This window comes from Ovis canadensis, chromosome X, assembly GCF_042477335.2.
Source record: "Ovis canadensis isolate MfBH-ARS-UI-01 breed Bighorn chromosome X, ARS-UI_OviCan_v2, whole genome shotgun sequence".
Lineage (NCBI taxonomy): Eukaryota > Metazoa > Chordata > Mammalia > Artiodactyla > Bovidae > Ovis > Ovis canadensis.
In genome coordinates, this window is record NC_091727.1 from 53498832 (window position 1) to 53518388 (window position 19557).

Here is a 19557-nt window from a genome sequence, read left to right on the forward strand (position 1 = left end):
CATGTAACCTTGATTTTAATGAATAACTTTATTACCCAGGGTCAGAGGTGGGGTACTGGCTCAGCTCTCTTCCACTGGGAAATGGATTGGGGAGGGGGGTGGTCTGCAGCATTTTTTTTCTCTGTTAGCTTCTGTGAGCTTGATGGTGAAGGTGGGAGAGGACAGTCCTGAGCTCAGCGGCTGTTGGTGTTAAATTGCAGATGATATTGGGCTGTAGGTTGATTGGTATAGATTAATGAATTCAGATAATTCTGCCTGTGAAAGAAATCCAGTGGCCTCAGCTAATGGGCTTTCCCTGGTCCTTGCCATCCCTCCCTACCCTCCCTTGGCATTCATCCTTGCTGCTACCCCCTAGAACTCACTGGGCTTTTTGCTCCTTAGCCAGCTGCTGGTTGAAGGAGCCCAGTCCCCTCCGAAATTCAGCACACAGCTCCTTTTCCTGCTCTTCTAGCTCCATTGCTGCCTGGGCCAAGTTTATGGCCTGGCTTTCCCATTTGGCATCCAGTGCTTGTTCAGCTTGGCGCTGTGCTTCCTTTTCATGGTGTTGTGTCTCCTGTACTTTCTTGATGGTGGCTCTCTGCTCTGGAGTCATGCCCTTCCAGCAATAGGGCAGGACCCTGTGGGGAGCCACGGGGTTTTGGGCAACCTGCGGGTTCTCAGCCAGTAGGTCGCTTGTGATCTGGTTCTGGACCTCCATGAGGTTCACCTCCTGTTGTCGCTGATGCTCACGGCGCTGCCGCTCAGCCAGCTTAGCTGCCTGGTGGGGCCCCCAAATGTGAGTGTTTGGATGCCCAACCTCAGGGAGCTCTCAGTCACAGGGGGAGGGGGAGACATGGCCCTACTCTCCCCGATCTAAGGGAGAGAAGGAAGAGATACTGCATGGCCTTTGAGTGACTTAAGGTGGAGGAAGGGGTGGAATGGGCAGGGAACTCCTCTGCCCTCTGGAAGCCCTTAGACTGAGACACTGGGGAAGGGAGGGCAGTGTTCTGTTTTCAGATCATCCTGAGCCTGGAGGTGGGGAAGGGGACCTCTTGCCCTAAGAGGGCCCTAGGGTGAAGGGGGAAGTCCGCAGGTAGATGAGAGGGCTGGTTTGATCGGTAGATTGGGGAAGCCTGATGCCCTGGATGGCTCTTACGCTGTACATACCTGCGCTTTGTTGGCATTGGCCGTGGCAGCCATCATGGCTATGCGGCAGGACTCCTCCAGCTTGGCCAGTTGGGCGGCCCGCATGTCCACAGCTAGGCGTAGCTGGTCATCGAGCATGTCTACACAAAGAAATATGGCCAGGGCACTGTCATTCAGCCATTTGTTCAGCAAGCTTTGTGAATGTATGTTTATGCATGTGCAAGCTATGTCAATGTATGTTTGGGAGTGGGGTAATGTCCTCACTGTAGGGATGTGTGGACGCAGCTACTCTTTGGGGCTAGGGATAATAAAAGTGACAGCCACAAGGTTTTCTCAGGTGCCTCACTGAAAGATGCTTCTAATGGACCTGGGTCTCAATGCCAGCTCTGTTGCTTCGGAGCTGTGTGACCTGGGGAAATTATTTCATCTCTGAGCTTCAGACTAAGGGCTAGGCTGCAGGTACAGCATGAGCAAAAGTATTGAAAGTGCTTCAGTCCAGCTACAGTGGTCTCCGTGCTGTTACTAGAACATGCCAGACATTTCTGCCTTAGGGATTTGTAATAAATGATACTCTTGTCTCATGTTGTTTTCCTTCCTTAGGTCTTTGCTTACTTTGCTCCTCAGTGAGGCCTTCTGTCTTTCCTACCTAAAATTGCCACCTGCCTGACCCCAACATTTATCCTCCTCCTCTGATTAATTTTTCTCCCTAGCATTTATCACCATCCAATATACCTTACATTTTACTTAATTGTTTTTGTCTATTGCCTGTCTCTCTACTCACTACAAGGTAACCTTTGTAAAAGCAGAGACGTTTGTTTTATCCACTGCCATACACTAGCACCTATATCAGAGCCTGGTACGTAGTGGGTCCTCAGTAAATATCAAATAAGGAAGTGAAGAAACAGCGTGATCTGTATCTTAAATTATAAGTAGTCTGCTCTTGCTGGAGCATAAAATGCAAGTGACTAGGGAGTGCTACAGGGGCCAGACTAAGGACTGGAAACTTGACCCTGAAGGTGATGGCGAATATGGAAGGATTTTAACTAAGGGGGTGACATGGTTAGATTTGCATTTTAGAAGGCTCCTTTTGGTGCCAGTATAGAAGACAGTGAGGCTGGTGGGAGACAGTGGAGGTAGGGAAGCCATCTTGGAGGCTATGGCAGTAGGCCGGCTGAGAGGGCTGAAACCAGGCCAGTGATGGAAAGGATGCAGGGGAAATATATGGAGGTTTCATCAGCAGAATTTGATGGATTGGATTAGGGAATAAGGGAGAGCAAAAGACTTGGATGCTTCCCAGGGTCCTGGCTGGGATGACTCCGTGCATGATGTGGCCACCTCTGGAACTAGAGGATACAGAATGCAGACCAGGTTAGGGAGCACTGATGAATTCTCTTTAGGAAGCTGAATTGGAGGTGGTCAGCAGCCACCTGGATATCTGACTGCAGGAAAAGAGTCCTCAGCATAGAGATGGTGATGTGGTAGCCGAAACCAGAATGAGGGTTGAGGGCACCTGAGGCAAGTATGCAGGGTAAGGAGAGCAGTGTACCAAGGACAAAGTCTCTAGAAGGAAGAGGAATCCACAAAGTGTGGACAGAAGAGGAATGATCAGAGAGCTATAGCAGAATATGCTGTCACAGAAGCCAAGGAAGAGAGAGGTTTAAGAAGGAAGATGTGATAAGAGTCAAGTGTAGCAAGTAAGTCCAAGTAAAGGAGAAAAGACTGAACAGAGCCTCTTGTACCTGATAACACAAAGGGCATTGATGATTTTTGTAAGAGTTGTGTCAGTGCAGGTGTGTGGGGAGAAATAAGATCTCAGGAGTTGAAGTGTGACTGAAAAGTTAGGAAGGAATGACAGCAAGTAGAGACAGATTTTTCAAAAAGTATGGCTGTAAAGGAAAAGAGCTAGCTCATAACATCTAGAGGAATCAGAATGGAGAGAGGCTTTTGTTTTATTCCTAAGGAGGGTTATACAGAGACTTCCCTGTTGGTCCAGTGGTTAAGAATCGTGCCAGTTCAGGGGACACAGGTTCAATCCCTGGTCTGGGAAGATTCCACATGCCTCGGGGCAACTGGGCCCATGTGCCACAACTACTGAAGCTGTGCACCCTAGAGCCCATGCTCCACAAAAAAAAAAAGTCCTTGCACAGCAACAAAGACCCAGCACAGCCAAAAAGAAATAAAAATTTTAAAAAGTTTTTTTAAAAAAGGGTTAGACATAAGCATGTTTGTAGCCTTCACAGAATATGGCCAGTGGAAAGTGTTGAGAACCTCAGGGCCAGGGCGTACCTGAGGGAGCACAGCCTGCATGGGGGGCAGGGGGAATGGGGTCCAGAGCATAGGTTGAAGGCTTGGCTCTGGAGAGGCACAGGGACAGACTTCGGAGACTGGATGGCAGGGGAAGGGAGGATAGGGGTGCCGGGTTTCATTTTGGTCTTCATAGCAACTCAAAGAGGAAAGGTCACCCCATGTTTCCAGATGAGGTCCAGAGGTGAAGTAAAATGCCTAAGGTTACACAGCCAGCACTTAGTAAGTTAGAATCCAAATATCTCAAGGAATCAGCTCATGCTCCTTTCATGACACTACACAGACTCTCCCCCAGCATTCTGCTGTTCTGTTGCTTAACTCTACCTTCTTGTACACCTGCCTGCTGTCACTAGGTAGCTGGCCCCTGGTGCCACTGCAGCTACTTTTTGGTGATTTGGTAATCACCAAATACTCCTAATTTCTCAATCTAATAGGTTTCTTTTCCTATCTGAACTTCTCTGAGGGCATTTGACATTATTGACGACTCCCTCTCTGAAACCTCCCTTGGCCTCTGAGTCCCCATTTTCTCAGTGGTGACAGAGCAAGTATGGTGTAGCAATCAAGAGTGCGGGCTCCGGAGCCAACCTGCCACCTGAGTTCACTTCCCCCCTCCATGACCCACTAGCTCTATAACTTTGGGCAACTTACTTAATATCTCTGTTCTTCAGTTCTTTCAGTTTCCTCCACAGAAAATAGGGATATCACTAGTACTTGCCTCATAGGGTTGTTGAAGATGAAATAAGTTAATATAGCTTGGCACAGTACTTAAGTACTCAATAAAGGTTAACTCTTCCTCTTGGTGCCCACTCTGCCTAGAATGGCCTTTTCTCATTCTCACTCTCTACCTTGCCAAAATTGTACCCAGCTTTCTAAAATTTGGTTCCTGACAGCTGACCTGTGCCAACCCCCTACCATCCCTCCCTTCCCCTGTGAGAACTGACCCTCCCATCTTGATGTTCCCTCTGTGTCCTATGGGCTTCCCTCATAGCTCAGTTGATAAAGAATCCGGCTGCAATGCAGGAGACCCCGGTTCAATTCCTGGGTTGGGAAGATCCTCTGGAGAAGGGATAGACTACCCACTCCAGTATTCTTGGACTTCCTTTGTGGCTCAGCTGGTAAAGAATCTTCCTGCAATGTGGGAGACCTGGGTTCGATCCCCGGGTTGAGGAAGATCCCTGGAGAAGGGAAAGGCTACCCACTCCAGTATTCTGGCTTGGAGAATTCCATGGACTGTATAGTCCATGGGGTTGCAAAGAGTCAGACATGACTGAGTGATATCTTGTATATATTTCTATCACAGTACCTATCATAGTACCTAACCCAGTGTTAAAGCATAGATATTTACTGGCAAATAACTTGTGCATGTATTTTTTCCTTTTACTCTAAACTGATTTTCTGGAAGTCCTGGTTCTGTGGGTTTCTGGAGGGCAGGGTGCCTGTCTTGTTTATTTTGGTCTTCAGTTGTTCATTCAGTGATGATTTTGTTGAACTCCTGACACTGGCAGGCAATGTACTAGGTACCTGGGATATAGAGGTGGAAACGAGAGATGTGGTTCATCTTCAGTGAGCTGACATTTGGGGGAGAAAGACATTCCACAAATACCTCTATGGTAAGTGGTATAACAAAACAGGGTGCTACAACAGGGGTGGTTTTAAAGGTGAGTGGTGTGAGTAGGTAAGAGATGGTCCTTGCCCTTACTCTAATGGAAGAGGGGAACATGGCCACAGATGTCAGAGTAATAGTAGCTACTGGTTATTGTAGCTACTATTGTACTGATGCTTGTGCTTTACTTACAGCATCTCATTTCATTCTCACATGAGCTGTGTGGTATGGATGATTTCCTCATTTTAAAGATAAGCAAACTGAAGCACAGAGAGGAGGGTTCATTTCCCCAAACTAGCTAGTAAGTGGCAGGACCATTAGGTTTGTCTCTATTCTGCTGTCTTCAGGTAATGGAGTGCCAGGCTGATCAGGGATCAATGGCTAGCTACACTGTCAGTTGATGAAGGAGATTGGGACCTTTCAGTATCAGCCCTTACATGAAACTGGACCTGCCCACACAGTTCTGGTCTTCAGCTCAGGATGGCTCCCCACTAGGCCTCAGGTCACAGCCTGGAAGGCCTCGCTGCTTACCTGTACAGTTCTCATCAACTCTGGCTTGCTGTTGTTCTTGTAGCTGCCTCTCCAGGCTGTATTGGAACTGCTCCTGCTGCATTCTCAGACATGCGGCCCTCTCCAGATCTTCCCCAGAGAAGCACTGCAGGCTGGCTTGGCCATAGTAGGGAGCATTGTCACCAAGATAAGCTGGAAACTCCCTCCAGAGTTGGTTTGAATCCCAGAAGTCAAATTCACGCCTGTTCCTGAGTTGCTGCCTCTGTTCTCTAAAGTTTTGGACTTTCTTGGCCAGCCGACGTGTCCGTTCTGCCTCTTCCTTCTCTAGCATCTGAGCCACCAGATCATACTGCACCTGGTTGGTACCTGGGGGTGGTGGATAGGGGTATGGAGAAGGCCCCACAGGAGAGACAGCCTACTCAGCACAGCCACTGCTCCCAAAGGCCCATCTGGTTTGTCTTACCACACCCCCCAGACTTCAGGCTGCACTCCAGAGCAGAACTGCCCTGCCTTAGCCCACTCAGATCCTTGCTTTTCCCCCTTGGCTGGCCTCCAGCCTTGGGCTTTTTACCATAAGCTGCCTTCTTGCTTCGTTCTGTTGCCTCCTGAAGTTTTCGTTCTTCTACCTGGTTGTTCAGGGCTTCAAGATCCACCTGATCCCAAAGAAATAGGCTAAATCAAGGTAGGAGCCCAGCAGTGGGCCTCGAATGCTCTAACACAGACTGCTCAGAATTTATCTGCCTCAAAATCCTCCTATAGGATCCACAGTATCTACTGGATAATGTCCCACCATCTCACCATGGTTTGTAGGTCCCTCAGTGGTCTAGCCTCTGCCTCCAGCCTCTTCTCACCCTCTTCCCTTCTCCCACCCTGAGGAGCTCTGCTTACAGTTCTCTACATATCTTATGCTGTTTCATATTGATGGCCTTTGCTCCAGCAGCTCCCTCCACTTGGAACACTCTTTCTTCCTCTTTTTACCCAAACTCCTATTCATCCCTTAAGACCAGCTGAGACTTCCCTGATCCCTCTAGCAGGTGCTACTCCCATAGCACCTAGGACCCACTATCCTCATTACCTTGAACTTTGCCTCTATTGATTGTCTCCTAGGCTGTGAGCTTGCTAAGGGCAGAGACTGGGCCTTAAGTCAGCTTTGTGTTCCTATTGCCTAACCCAGTGCTTGGCACAGAACAGGCCTTGAAACATTTGCCCACTAGATCTCAAGTCACACCACTCATCCACCCACCCAGCAATCTATTTTTTCTTAAACTATCAATATTTTCTCTTTATTTTGACTATAATTCATTTAAAACATTTCAAAATAGTGCAAAAGGGAGTACAGCTTAGGGAAGAGTAAGTGTCCCTCCCATCAGTTACCAGTTTCTTATGTAGCCTTCCAGAGAGTTTTGGCATATGCATGCAATACCAAATATTCTTTATAGACTTCTTTTGGCTCCATTTACTTGTCTCTTGAAAACCAGACCACTTGGCCTAGAGTTGACTGGAGAAGAGTCTGCTGTCACTGGCTCCTCTTCCCCTGCACCTCTAGGCCTCTTTCTCAGGCCCTCACCACATGTTGGGGTGGGTGCCTTTTTCCCTTCCTCCTTCCTTTATAACCCTGCAGTCTGCTCAAATCAGGGAGGGGCTGTGATGGGCACGGCTATGTTCCTCTCCTGGTGTAAGAGTGAGGTGACCCCTGGTCCAGAGAAAGTCCCCACTGCCCACTCACCCCCATGACTCTGGTCCGCACATTGAAGAATCGACTCTGTCGCTCCTTTTCTTGATTTCTAGCTTCGGTGGGTGCCACCTCCTTGGGATCTGGTGGCAGATCTACCTGATACATCTGGAGCAAGGGCGAGTTGGATGGCCAATTAGTGCTAACCATCATACTTGACTATACCCCCACCCCCCATTCCTTTCTCCCCACAGTATCTTACCAGCTATTGATTCCTACTGATTTTACTTCCTGACATATTTCATATCTGTGTTCTCCATCTCTGCTGTCGAAACCCTAATTGAGGCCTCACAAGCTGGTGGCCAGATAATGTTCCCAGGAACCTCACTGGGCTCCCTTGCTCCAGTGTTAGGCTCTCTACTGCTTTTCTGCCTTGGCTACCAAAGTGATTTTTCTGAAAGCAAATCTGACCATGGCACACCGCAGCTTAAAACCTTTGAAAGCATCTATAAAGCAAGGGGGCTTCCCAGGTGACTCGGTGGTAAAGAATCTGCCTGCCAGTGCAGGAGATGCAGGAGGGAAGATCCCCTGGAGGAGGAAATGGCAGCCCGAGCCAGTATTCTTGCCTGGAGAATCCAGTGGATGGTGGAGCCTGGTGGGCTACAATGAGTTGAACATGACTGAGCATGCACGCATGGCATAAACCAAATTGTTCCCCAATGTTTTGGTTTTATGAGTCTTCATGATCTGATTCCTGCTCACCTTTCCAAGTCTCAAACTGATTTACAACATCCCTTTTGCATTAGGCTCTATTTAGTTTTTTCTGTTTCAGTAAATGCCACCACCATTCCCCCTTTATTTTTATTACTTATGCTCTAGTCAAATTAAAGGCTTAAATTTGCCTGCATTCCTTTGTATTTTGGGAAGCCCAGCCAAAGCCACAGCCAAAATCTCTTGCTAACATAAATCTGATCATGTCTTACACCTGCTTAAAATCCTCCACTGGCTTCCTACCACACTTAGAATTAGATCCATACCCCTTTCTGTGGTTCAAGATCCGGTTCCTGCATACCTCTCCGGTTCATCTCATGCCTCCCTCTTCCTTGTTTACTGTTCTCCAGGTACGCTGGCTTCCTATTAAGTCCTCCAACACTACAACTGTTCCCACCTCAGGGCCTTTGTACATTGCATTCCTTTGTTTGGAATACCATACATCAACTCCTACAGCTAGTTCCAACCTCACTTGTTCACTGTCTAACCATTTTGTAACTAAAATATTTGATGCACACAGGGGAATTATATATAAGCCATATGTAACTTAGGAAAAGGAAGCATGATAAAAGAGACCCATGAACCAACTCCCTAGTTAAGAAATAGAACACGATTAATACTAGTTAAGTGTCTTATGTCTGTTCTTCTTCATCCTTACCCTAAGAATAACCACTATCCAAAATGTCACCATTCCCTTAATAATATGCACTAATATACCATATGTGTGTGTATGATTCCCTGAACATTTAAAAATATTTTGTCTTGAAACTTGATGGAGTATCACACAGTATGCATTCTTCTGCATCTTGTTTTTTTCACCCATGTTCATTTATCAATTAACAAATATTCATGAAGTGCCTACTGACAGACAATCCCTTAAGCGTTTGAGAGACATCAAGGAGCAAAAGTGACAAAAATCTGAGTCCTTGTGAAAGTTACTTTCTAGTGGGGACAGACAAGACTAGAGAGAGTACATTAAATAGTTTGTAAGAAGATGATTAGTGCTTTGGGAAAAAATATAGAGCAGGATAAGGGGAATTGGAAGTGCTAAAGAAACGGGGAGAGTGTTGCAATTTTAAATATGGAAGTCAGGGGAGGCATAACTGGGAAAGAAATAGTTGAAGAAGGTGAGGGAGTCTCCTATACAGATAACTAGGAGGAGAGCACTGCAGGCAGAGGGAACAAGTGCAGAGGCCTTAAGGTGGACAAAAGAGGCACACACACATTCAAGAGGACAGCAGGGAGGCAAGTGTGTGAATGAAAGAGGAGTGGGAAATAACATTAGATTGGGTGGGGAGATGCAGAGCATGTAGGACTTCACAGACCATTGTAAAGGCTGCAGCTTCTACTCAGAGAAATGGGCAGCCATTGGAGGATTTTGAGCAGTGGGAGTAATGTGTCCTGTCTTTGATTTGTAAAGGATTGCTCTGGCTGCTGTGTTAAGAATAGACTGGAGGGGATGGGAAGGGAGGCTAGAGGCAGGGAGACCAGACAGGAGGCTATTGCAGTTGTCCAGGCAAGAGATGATGATCACGCCAGGTTAGTAGCAGCAGATGTAGGGAGAAGTGGTCAGATTCTGGATATATTTTGAAGGCAGAGCCAGCAGGACTTCCTGATGGATTGGGTGTGCTGTGAGGAAGCAGTGTTAAGAATGACTTCAAGGATTTGGGCTGGGGCAGTCAGATGCATTGCTATCAACTAAATAGTCTGTATGGAGAGAATAGAATAGGATGAGAATCTGGAGATCAGTTTTGGAGGTGTTGAGTTTGAGAGGTCCATACCCATTGATAGATACAGATAGTATGGAAAATTTTGTTATTTTTCAAAAAGATATGCTATTGGGAATTTCCTTGCTGTCCAGTGGTTAGAACTCTGCACTTCCACTTCAGGGGGCATAGGTTTGATCCCTGGTGGGGAACTAAGATCTCACAAAGCCCCCCCAAAATTTTCTTTGGTATCCGTCCTTACAGGATTCTATATTCTTATCATATTGCCCTCACGATTAGCCGCATAATCTGCTTTGCCCTCTGGAAAGTGAGAACTGACAGTGCCATTCCTAGGCAGAACTAAGAGCCATTAAGTGATAGCCATATTCTCTCTTTACTGCTGTGGGACCAGCAATGTCCCAGGTGAGGGCTGTCCCTTCAGTCTTGGTCCTGGAGTGAAGACAGAGCAGAGATGGAGCCAACCCACAATGGACAAGAAGTGGAGTGAGAAACCTGTCTTTATGAGCTGCTGAGACTTAGAAACATTTTTTAAGAGTTTATTTGGGCAGAAAACAAATTGGGTACTGCCAAACCAGAGTGGTTAAGAGTTTAAGGAAAGATGTTTAAAGAGATGGAAAACAAGGAAATTATTTGATTGGCTATAGCTGAAGTGCTTGTTTTATTTGAGAATGCCTAGTTGACTGTGTTTGGATTGGTTGTTCTTACGGATTTTTTTAAAAATAGTTTTTAAAGGTTACTTCCCATTCACATTTAGTACAAAGTGTTGGTTTTATTCCCCCTGATATACAGTACATAGCTGAGCCTATCTTACACCCAATAGTTTGTACCTCCCACTCTCTTACCCCTATAGTACCCCTTCCCCATCACTGGTAACCACTAGTTTGTATCTGTAAGTCTGCTCCTTTTATATTATCTTCACTAGTTTGTTGTATGTGTTAGCTTCCACATACAGCCGCTGAGATTTTGAGGTTGTTTGTAACCTCAGCATAATTCAGCCCTTCCTGCCTGATACAAGGAATTTAAAGCTATGAGGCAGTAAGTAAGAGATATCTTAAGGTAGGGAGAGGAGGAGCCAGCACTGGAGGCTGAGTGGCAAGTGAGGTGAAGTGCAGTGTGAAAGTCCCTCAGTTGCTTCAGGCTCTGAGAGGTGGAATGGGCTTAAAAACTGGAGTTCCCTGTCTGACAAGCTGAGTGAAGAAAGTGCTTTTGGGAGGAGAGAGTGAGCAACTGATGATGGGTTAAATAGATGAGGTCTGAGAACTGACTGATTTGAAGGGGAGGGTTGCTTCTGACCTTGATGAGAACATTTGTGGTATGGCAACCCACTCCAGTACTCTTGCCTGGAGAACTTCATGGATGCAGGAGCCTGGTGGGCTGCAGTCCATGGGGTCGCTAAGAGTCGGACACGACTGAGCGACTTCACTTTCACTTTCTGACTGAAGTGGGTTCAAGAGAGACTAGGACTCTGCAGCACGAACAATCCAGTTTAGTTAATTGCCAAAAAAGAGGAACTTGTAGATTAAGAGAGATATATATACAGCTGCAAGAGTGTCCCTAGTATATGCCTAGAAGTGGAAGTGCTGGATCATAGGGCATCAGCCTATTTAAACTTTACAAGATAATGTTGTTTTCCAAGAAGACTGCACCAATTTATACTTTCACTATAGTGTATATAAACTCTAGCTACCCCACATCCTCAGCACCACTTGATGTACAGACTTTTTAATTTTTGCCAGCTTGTGGGTATAAAGTTATAATTATCTATTTTAATTGGCATTTTCCTTATTGCTGATGAGTCTGCAACATCTTTTCATGTGTGTTTTGGGCATTTTTTCTTTCTCTTCTGTGAAGTGCCCATTCATATCTTTTGTTCATTAAAAAATGTTTGTCCTCTTCTTATTAATTTTAGGAGTTTCTTGTGTATTCTGCACACCAATCATTTCTTAGTTTACCTGTGGGAAACATCTTCAATTTGTGGCTTGTGTTTTCACTTTGTTATTATTTTATAATAATTTATGTTAATGATCTATACATACAAAGGAAAATGGTTAACACATATAAGTTATGAAGTACAACAACAAAATGAACACCTGCAAACCCTCCACAGAACCCAGATTGATACTTTAGAAGCTTTTTGTGTGCACTTATCATCTTTTCACTTTATGTTATAATTTGGAGGAATTTGAATGCAGTCAAATTTACCAATCTTTTCCTTTAAGTTCAGAAGTTTTTATCATTTAAGAAATCCCCTGAGGTGATAAAGATATTCTCCTATATATCCTAAAATTTCTAAAGTTTTGCTTTTCTCATTTAAGTTTTTAATCTATCTGGGAATTGCCTTTTGTATATGGTGTGAGAAGTAGGGATCCAATTTGATTTTCTCTCCAAAAAGCTACATTTCATCTTAAATGAAGTTATTGTTGTTGTTTAGTTGCTAAGTCCTGTCCAACTGTTTTGCCACCCCAAGGTGTAGCCCGCCAGGCTCTTCCATTCATGGGATTTCTAGTTCCTGTCCATTGTGAGATTGCTGTCTTTGGTCATTTTATCCCCTCAGCCTGATCACACCAGTATCTCCCAACTGAACTTCATTTACTTAATTGCATCAACCAGGCTTTCTCACTTTTCTGGACTTGTCCTAAGACTCTTCCCAGCCTCCAGACATCGTTTAAAAAATAGTTACAGGAATGGCTGTAGCAGCCACCAGACCCTTTCCATGTCTAAGTCTAAGCACTGACGCCAGCTTGCTTATATTCCATCTGTCACCACAATATAAGGTCAAACTGAAGGGGAAGATTCTACAGCTTCTTGAACTGCTAACATTATGGCTTAATAAAGAGCAGGTAATAAGGTAAGGGGGGATGATGGGATGAAGCAGAGGGATAGAAAAGATGGGAAACAGGGGAAAGGGACAGAAAGGTCAGGGGCAGAGGGGGAAAAGAGGAAGGAGGAAAACCGGGTGGTTGATAGGGGTGGAGGACAGAGCAGAGAAAAGGAAGGGAAGCAAGGGACTGGGCAGAGGGGGGATGGAGAGGAGGGAATGGGATGGGAGTGAGGCATGAAAAGACAGAGATGAAGAGGGGGAAGGGAAGAAGGATAAGAGGTGGAGAGCACAGGCTTAGGGACCCTGACTCCCAGGGGTTCACACAAAATACCTTTTTCATCAAGGAGTCCCAATTGTGAAGCTCCCAGGTTAGGTCCAAGACTATAGTGGCAGTCTCTGAACTCTGCTTGGAGAAGAAGGAGGGAGGCGGGGCGGGGGGGGGGCGGGTAGGGGTAGTACCTCTGGCCACAGTTTTCCCCAGCCCTTATCCCCGTGGCTCGAGAATTCCCTCGACTCCATTCACACCTCATCCCTCTTAACACCCTGTCCCATGTATAACTCCAACCCACTCCAATTCCAACCTCAGCAAGATTTGAGCTCCTCTAACACGGAATCCTCCTGCTGGCCCCTCCTTCCTCCCCTCCCTGGGGTCTTTCCAATTCCCGACCCTTTTCTTGTCTGAACCTTCCCGCCGGCCAGGCAAAAGCTGCAGCCGAGCTCCCACCTTACTCTTGCCCTGGAGGGCATAACCCTCCTGTGACTTCTGACTTGTCTCAGCAAGGGTCGGCCTCGTCAGCCAGCTTTCCGGGATCCTCAAAGCTGCAGACACCTCACTGCACTGCTTGCCTCCTCAACTACGAGGTCGCCTGTAGCGGCGGTTTGAAATTGCCATGCAACAAGAAAAGGGGGCGGGGCCCGAACGCCAGTCGTAACCTCGCGCCTTGGCAACCGATCAACAAAACCGCCACATCCGTCCGAATGCCCCGCCCCTTGGTTCCATCCGACGCCGGAAGTCGAAAATCCCGTTCGGCCTGGACTTATTCTCGCGAGGTTTGCTGTCCGCCCGGCCTGCACTGCGGTGTTTCCCGCGCGGGCTATCCCAGTTGGCGGGCGAACGGCGCGGCCTTTCTTAGCGCCGGCGGCGCTGCCGCAGTCATGGGGTTCCTGAAGCTGATTGAGATCGAGAACTTTAAATCGTACAAGGGTCGGCAGATTATCGGACCATTTCAGAGGTTCACCGCCATCATTGGACCCAATGGCTCTGGTGAGATAAGCCCGGCTGCGGCCCTGCGCACGTCCCAGCCTGGACCCCCTGTCCGCAGCAGAGTAGTACAACCCAGGCTTTGCAACCTAGGAGGTTCCTTGCCCTTCTAAGTGTTCGATCCTGACCCGCTTTTCCCGCTTGGGTGCTCTGATTCGAACCTCTTCCCCAGATGTCACTTGCCCGCTCTTTGCGTGACCCCCGTCCCGGCCTGAGTGGTACGGGCCGAGCTGTACGTTACCCCGCCCACTGCCCCCTGCCTCCAGAAGTGGCGCGTCCGGAGCATGCTTCCAGTCGCGGGCCACGCAATTCCTCGCCGGCGCAGCTGCATCCGGCCCCTACACATAGTTTTAACCACCGGGAAGCTCGTGGCCCTCTCCTGGCCTCTGGGCCAAATGGTATACTTCTGCTTCATCCCAGCGCCTCCTCCCGTCTCGCGTTGGTACACTCCAATTCCTTTTTTTTTTTTCTTCTTTCTTTCTTTTTTTTTTTTTAAACTCTTCTCTGGAGGCGGCACTTTTGAATTTCGAACTCCGTGCTCCAGTCTCGGTAGTGCTTGGGGTCTTGAACTCCCCCATCCTCAACTGAGAAGTGGGGATGCCTCGAATTCGCCCCTTTCCTACCACTGAAACCGTCGAAAGTCAGGAGTCTTTAGCTTGTCAAATTTATTAAATGTTTACTGCTTTATAAGGATTTGTTCAATCAAGGTGCTGTGGAAACAGCGGAGAATAGAATAAGCCACGCTTTCAGAGAACTTATATTTCGAGGGGAAAGACGATAATAAAGGAGAAAATAAGTTATTTTTCGGCTGTAATAAGTGCTGTACAGGAAATTAGATTGATGTAATAAAGTGATGATGTGATAAGTGACTCGGATGACTCTTTAGGAAGAGTGGTCATTAGTTAACAATACTGTATTGTATATTTCAAAATTGATAAGAGTAGATCTTTAAAAAGTCACAAAAAATATTAACTGTGAGGTGATGGATGTTAACTTACTGGGGCAACCATTTTGCAATATATACAAATACGGAGTCACATAGTACACATGAAACTAATACAATGTTGTATGTCAGTTCAGTTCAGTCGCTCAGTCGCTGTTGACTCTTTGCAACCCCATAGACTGCAGCGCGCCAGGCTTACCTGTCCATCACCAACTCCCTGAGCTTGCTCAAACTCATGTCCATCAAGTCGGTGATGCCATCCAACCATCTCATCCTCTGTCGTCCCCTTCTCCTGCCTTCAGTCTTTCCCAGCGTCAGGGTCTTTTCCAGTGAGTCAGCTCTTCGTATAAGGCGGCCAAAGTATTGGAGTTTCAGCATCAGCATCAGTCCTTCCAATGAATATTCAGGACTGATCTCCTTTAGGATTGACTGGTTTGATCTCCTTGCAGTCCAAGGGACTCTCAAGAGTCTTCAACACTACAGTTCAAAAGCATCATCAATTCTTCAGTGCTCAGCTTTCTTTATGGTCCGATTCTCATATCCATACACTAGTAACAGAAAACATAGCTTTGACAACACGTCGGCAAATAATGTCTATACTTTTTAATATGCTGTCTAGGCTGGTCATAGCTTTACTTCCAAGGAGCAAGCATGTTTTAATTTCATCCTGCAGTCACCATCTGCAGTGATTTTGGAGCCCCCCAAAATAAAGTCTGCCACTGTTTCCATTGTTTCCCCATCTATTTGCCATGAAGTGATGGGACCAGATGCCATGATCTTCATTTTTTGAATGTTGAGTTTTAAGCCAACTTTTTCCACTTTTCTCTTTCACTTTCATCAAGAGGCTCTTCAGTTCTTTGTTTTCGCCCATAAAGGTGGTGTCATCTGTGTATCTAAGGTTATTGACATGTCTCTGAGCAGTCTTGATTCTAGCTTGTGTTTCATCCAGCCCGGTATTTTGCATGATGTACTCTGCATATAAGTTGAATAAGCATGGTGACAGTATACAGCCTTGACATACTCCTTTCCCAATTTGGAACCAGTCCGTTGTTCCGTTTCTGGTTCTGTTGTTTCTTGACCTGCATACAGATTTTTCGGGAGGCAGATAAGGTGGTCTGGTATTCCTATCTCTTGAAGAATTTTCCACAGTTTGTTGGGATTCACACAGTCAATGGCTTTGGCAGTCAGTGAAGCAGAAGTAGATATTTTTCTGGAAGTCTCTTGCTTTTTCTATGATCCAACAGACGTTGGCAATTTGATCTCTGGTTCCTTTTGCCTTTCCTAAATCCAGCTTGAACATCTGAAAGTTCTTGGTAAATGTACTGTTGAAGCCTAGCTTGGAGAATTTTGAGCATTACTTTACTAGCGTGTGAGATGAGTGCAATTGCGCGGTAGTTTGAACATTCTTTGGCATTGCCTTTCTTTGGGATTGGAATGAAAGCTGACCTTTTTCCGGTCCTGTGGCCCCTGCTGAGTTTTCCAAATTTGCTGGCATGTTGAGTGCATCACTTTAACAGCATCATCTTTTAGGATTTGAAATAGCTCAACTGTTATTAAAACTGGGGGGAAAAGGAAAAAGGAAGAAAGAGTAGTCAGGTAAAGTCTCTATTTCATATCTAAATTCCCTGTCTAAATTATACACCAAGGATTCCTCCTGTCTGCCCACATTAGCTATCTATTTGGAATCCTGCTGTGTTCCTCCACCTCAGAGGTGTTCTAGCTAAATCACTTCCTAGCCTGAGGGACTGCCCTTGCTGAAGTAGCTCTAACTGATGACCTTCCCTGGAGACTTGCCTAGATTTCGCTCTCAATTAAGCAGGGTTTCTCTATAGCAGCGCTATTGACATTTCCAGTGAGATAATTCTTTGCTTTGGAGTCCATCCTGTGCATTGTAGGATATTTAGTGGCTTCCTTAGCTTTTACCCACTGGGTGACAGTAGCACCACCCCCCATGACTCAGGTATGACAATCAAAAATGTCTCTAGACATTACCAAGTGTCCCCTGGGGAGAGAGGCAAAACCATTCCACTTCCCCCCATCTTCTTAGATGGCTAATGCTTGGGGTTTCATTGCAGTTGTTTAGGGTTTTGTTTGGTGGCCCCCGTGGAAAGAGCCAGGATGCACCTTTTGGCATTCAGTCCCCTCAACATGAGTAAATTTGTATGCGCAAGTGTTCCAAAAAAAAACCCCTTGGTCCGACTGGCCCTCCCTTACCTGTTCTTTAGTGTGCAACTCACAAGATTTGCCTTGATTCCCTTCAGTGAATTTATGCTCTAGACACCTGGTACATGTTAATTTTTATTCTGTCGTGAATTCATGGTATATATTTTGATATCTTCATCACTGGCCTGTGGAGTTCCCCAAAGAAGACATTGCTTGAAACATTGTATCATTGTTCAGATCATAATGCATGTTATAAAAATGTTTACAATATTGAATGGTTGCAGGTAGGGAGGCCTTTAATTATGTGATGTTCTTGTCATCCTTGGAGAGCATGGGAGAAGCGCAAAGGTTGTAAATGGGTTGCCTAAAAGACTAACTCCTCATCTGCATGTTGTGCTAGTCCTGCTATGTTGAGGGAAACCAAGCTAAGAGTCCAGACCTGGTTTGGATAGAATAGGATTGCCATTTATTGAGCCCGCACTGTGACAAGTATCAGTACTTTACTTATTGGGACATTTTGCATTTAAATTCTCACAGTGACCCTAGGAGGGAGGTACCGTTATCTTTGTTTTATAGATGAGAATACTGAGGCACAACAGGTTGTGATCATCTACACACTTAATTCTCAGAGCCAGGATCACAACCTGTGCCTGTCACACCTGTGCTACTGCCACTCCCACAGAGAACTATGTGCTTACCCATTGAGTCATGTTTTTAAGATTTTCCAGGTGAGGGAAAGGAAAGTCAGCTAAATGTTAGTTACTCAGTCATGTCTAACTCTTTGCGACCCCATGGACTGTAGCCTGCCAGGCTCCTCTGTCCATAGACTTTTCAGGCAAGAATACTGGAGTAGATTGCCATTCCCTTTTACAAGGGATCTTCCCGGCCCAGGGATCAAACCCGGGTCTCCTGCATTGCGGGCAGATTCTTTACCGAATCTGCCACCGAGCAAGCTCAGTAATCCCTTATATTCTGGAATGGTCCTCTCCAAAAGACATTGACTTTTTAAAAAGACCAAACTAGTTGTCTTGTAGAACATTCCACATTCTGTGTTTGCCTTAAGGTTTCCTCATGCTGTCATGTACCATGATTCTCTAGATGCTGTATTTCTTATAAACTGGAGGGTAGGTCTAAAGGTCTGTTTAGATTCAGGTTGAATATTTTTGGAAAGATACTTCATAGTGATGCTGTGTACTTCATGTATCACTAAAAAGACATGCCTTTTAAAAAATGTTAAAATACACATAATGTAAAATTTACCATCTTCACCATTTCTGAGTATACAATTCACTAGTGTTAAATAATTCCAGTTGAGCTATTTCAAATCCTGAAAGATAATGCTGTGAAAATGCTGCACTCAATATGCCAGCAAATTTGGAAAACGCATCAGTGGCCACAGGACTGGAAAAGGTCAGTTTTCATTCCAATCCCAAAGAAAGGCAATGCCAAAGAATGCTCAAACTACCGCCCAATTGCACTCATCTCACACGCTAGTAAAGTAAAGCTCAAAATTCTCCAAGCCAGGCTTCAGCAGTACATGAACCGTGAACTTCCTGATGTTCAAGCTGGTTTTAGAAAAGGCAGAGGAACCAGAGATCAAATTGCCAACATCCGCTGGATCATTGAAAAAGCAAGAGAGTTCCAGAAAAACATCTATTTCTGCTTTATTGACTATGCCAAAGCCTTTGACTGTGTGGATCACAATACACTGTGGAAAATTCTGAAAGAGATGGGAATACCAGACCACCTGACCTGCCTCTTGAGAAACCTATATGCAGATCAGGAAGCAAGAGTTAGAACTGGACATGGAACAACAGACTGGTTCCAAATAGGAAAAGGAGTACATCAAGGCTGTATATTGTCACCCTGCTTATTTAACTTCTATGCAGAGTACATCATGAGAAACGCTGGACTGGAAGAAGCACAATCTGGAATCAAGATTGCTGAGAGAAAGGTCAATAACCTCAGATATGCAGATGACAACACCTTTATGGCAGAAAGTGAAGAGGAACTAAAGAGCCTCTTGATGAAAGTGAAAGGGGAGAGTGACAAATTTGGCTTAAAGCTCAACATTCAGAAAACGAAGATCATGGCATCTGGTCCCATCACTTCATGGGAAATAGATGGGGAAACAGTGGAAACAGTGTCAGAGTTTATTTTGGGGGGCTCCAAAATCACTGCAGATGGTGATTGCAGCCATGAAATTAAAAGACGCTTACTCCTTGAAAGGAAGGTTATGACCAACTTAGATAGCATATTCAAAAGCAGAGATATTACTTTGCCAACAAAGGTCCGTCTAGTCAAGGCTATGGTTTTTCCAGTGGTCATGTATGGATGTGAGAGTTGGACTATAAAGAAGGCTGAGCGCCAAAGAATTGGTGCTTTTGAACTGTGGTGTTGGAGAAGACTCTTGAGAGTCCCTTGGACTGCAAGGAGATCCAACCAGTCCATCCTCAAGGAGATCAGTCCTGGGTGTTCATTGGAAGGACTGATGCTTAAAGCTGAAACTCCCAATACTTTGGCCACCTCGTGTGAAGAGTTGACTCATTGGAAAAGACTGATGCTGGGAGGTATTGGGGGCAGGAGAAGATGGGGATGACAGAGGATGAGATGGCTGGATGGCATCACCGACTCGATGGACATGAGTTTGAGTGAAC

General features: G+C 45.8%; 2 protein-coding genes across 8 annotated transcripts in view; one reads left to right on the forward strand and one right to left on the reverse strand.

Moving 5' to 3' along the window:
* Positions 1-9: 9 nt before the first annotated feature.
* RIBC1 (RIB43A domain with coiled-coils 1) lies at positions 10-14026 on the reverse strand. Of its 6 annotated transcripts, none has more exons than XM_070291636.1 (8): positions 13258-14026; positions 12865-12936; positions 7269-7382; positions 6114-6195; positions 5564-5908; positions 1147-1265; positions 363-757; positions 10-180 (listed from the first exon to the last, which is right to left on the reverse strand). In XM_070291636.1, the coding sequence occupies exons 2-8, from the start codon at positions 12871-12873 to the stop codon at positions 174-176; spliced, it is 1071 nt and encodes a 356-aa protein (XP_070147737.1). In that variant the 5' UTR covers positions 12874-12936; positions 13258-14026; the 3' UTR covers positions 10-173. The 6 variants fall into 6 exon arrangements, with proteins under 6 accessions (XP_070147737.1, XP_070147736.1, XP_070147735.1 ...); XM_070291635.1 differs by having other exon boundaries at positions 10-211; XM_070291634.1 differs by having other exon boundaries at positions 10-255.
* Positions 13563-19557, forward strand: part of SMC1A (structural maintenance of chromosomes 1A) — a 46985-nt gene continuing 40990 nt past the window's right edge. For both annotated transcript variants that reach the window (XM_070291629.1, XM_070291630.1), the window contains exon 1: positions 13563-13797. In XM_070291629.1, the coding sequence (XP_070147730.1) occupies positions 13689-13797 (109 nt within the window). In that variant the 5' untranslated portion in view covers positions 13563-13688. The remainder of the gene's footprint in view (positions 13798-19557) is intronic.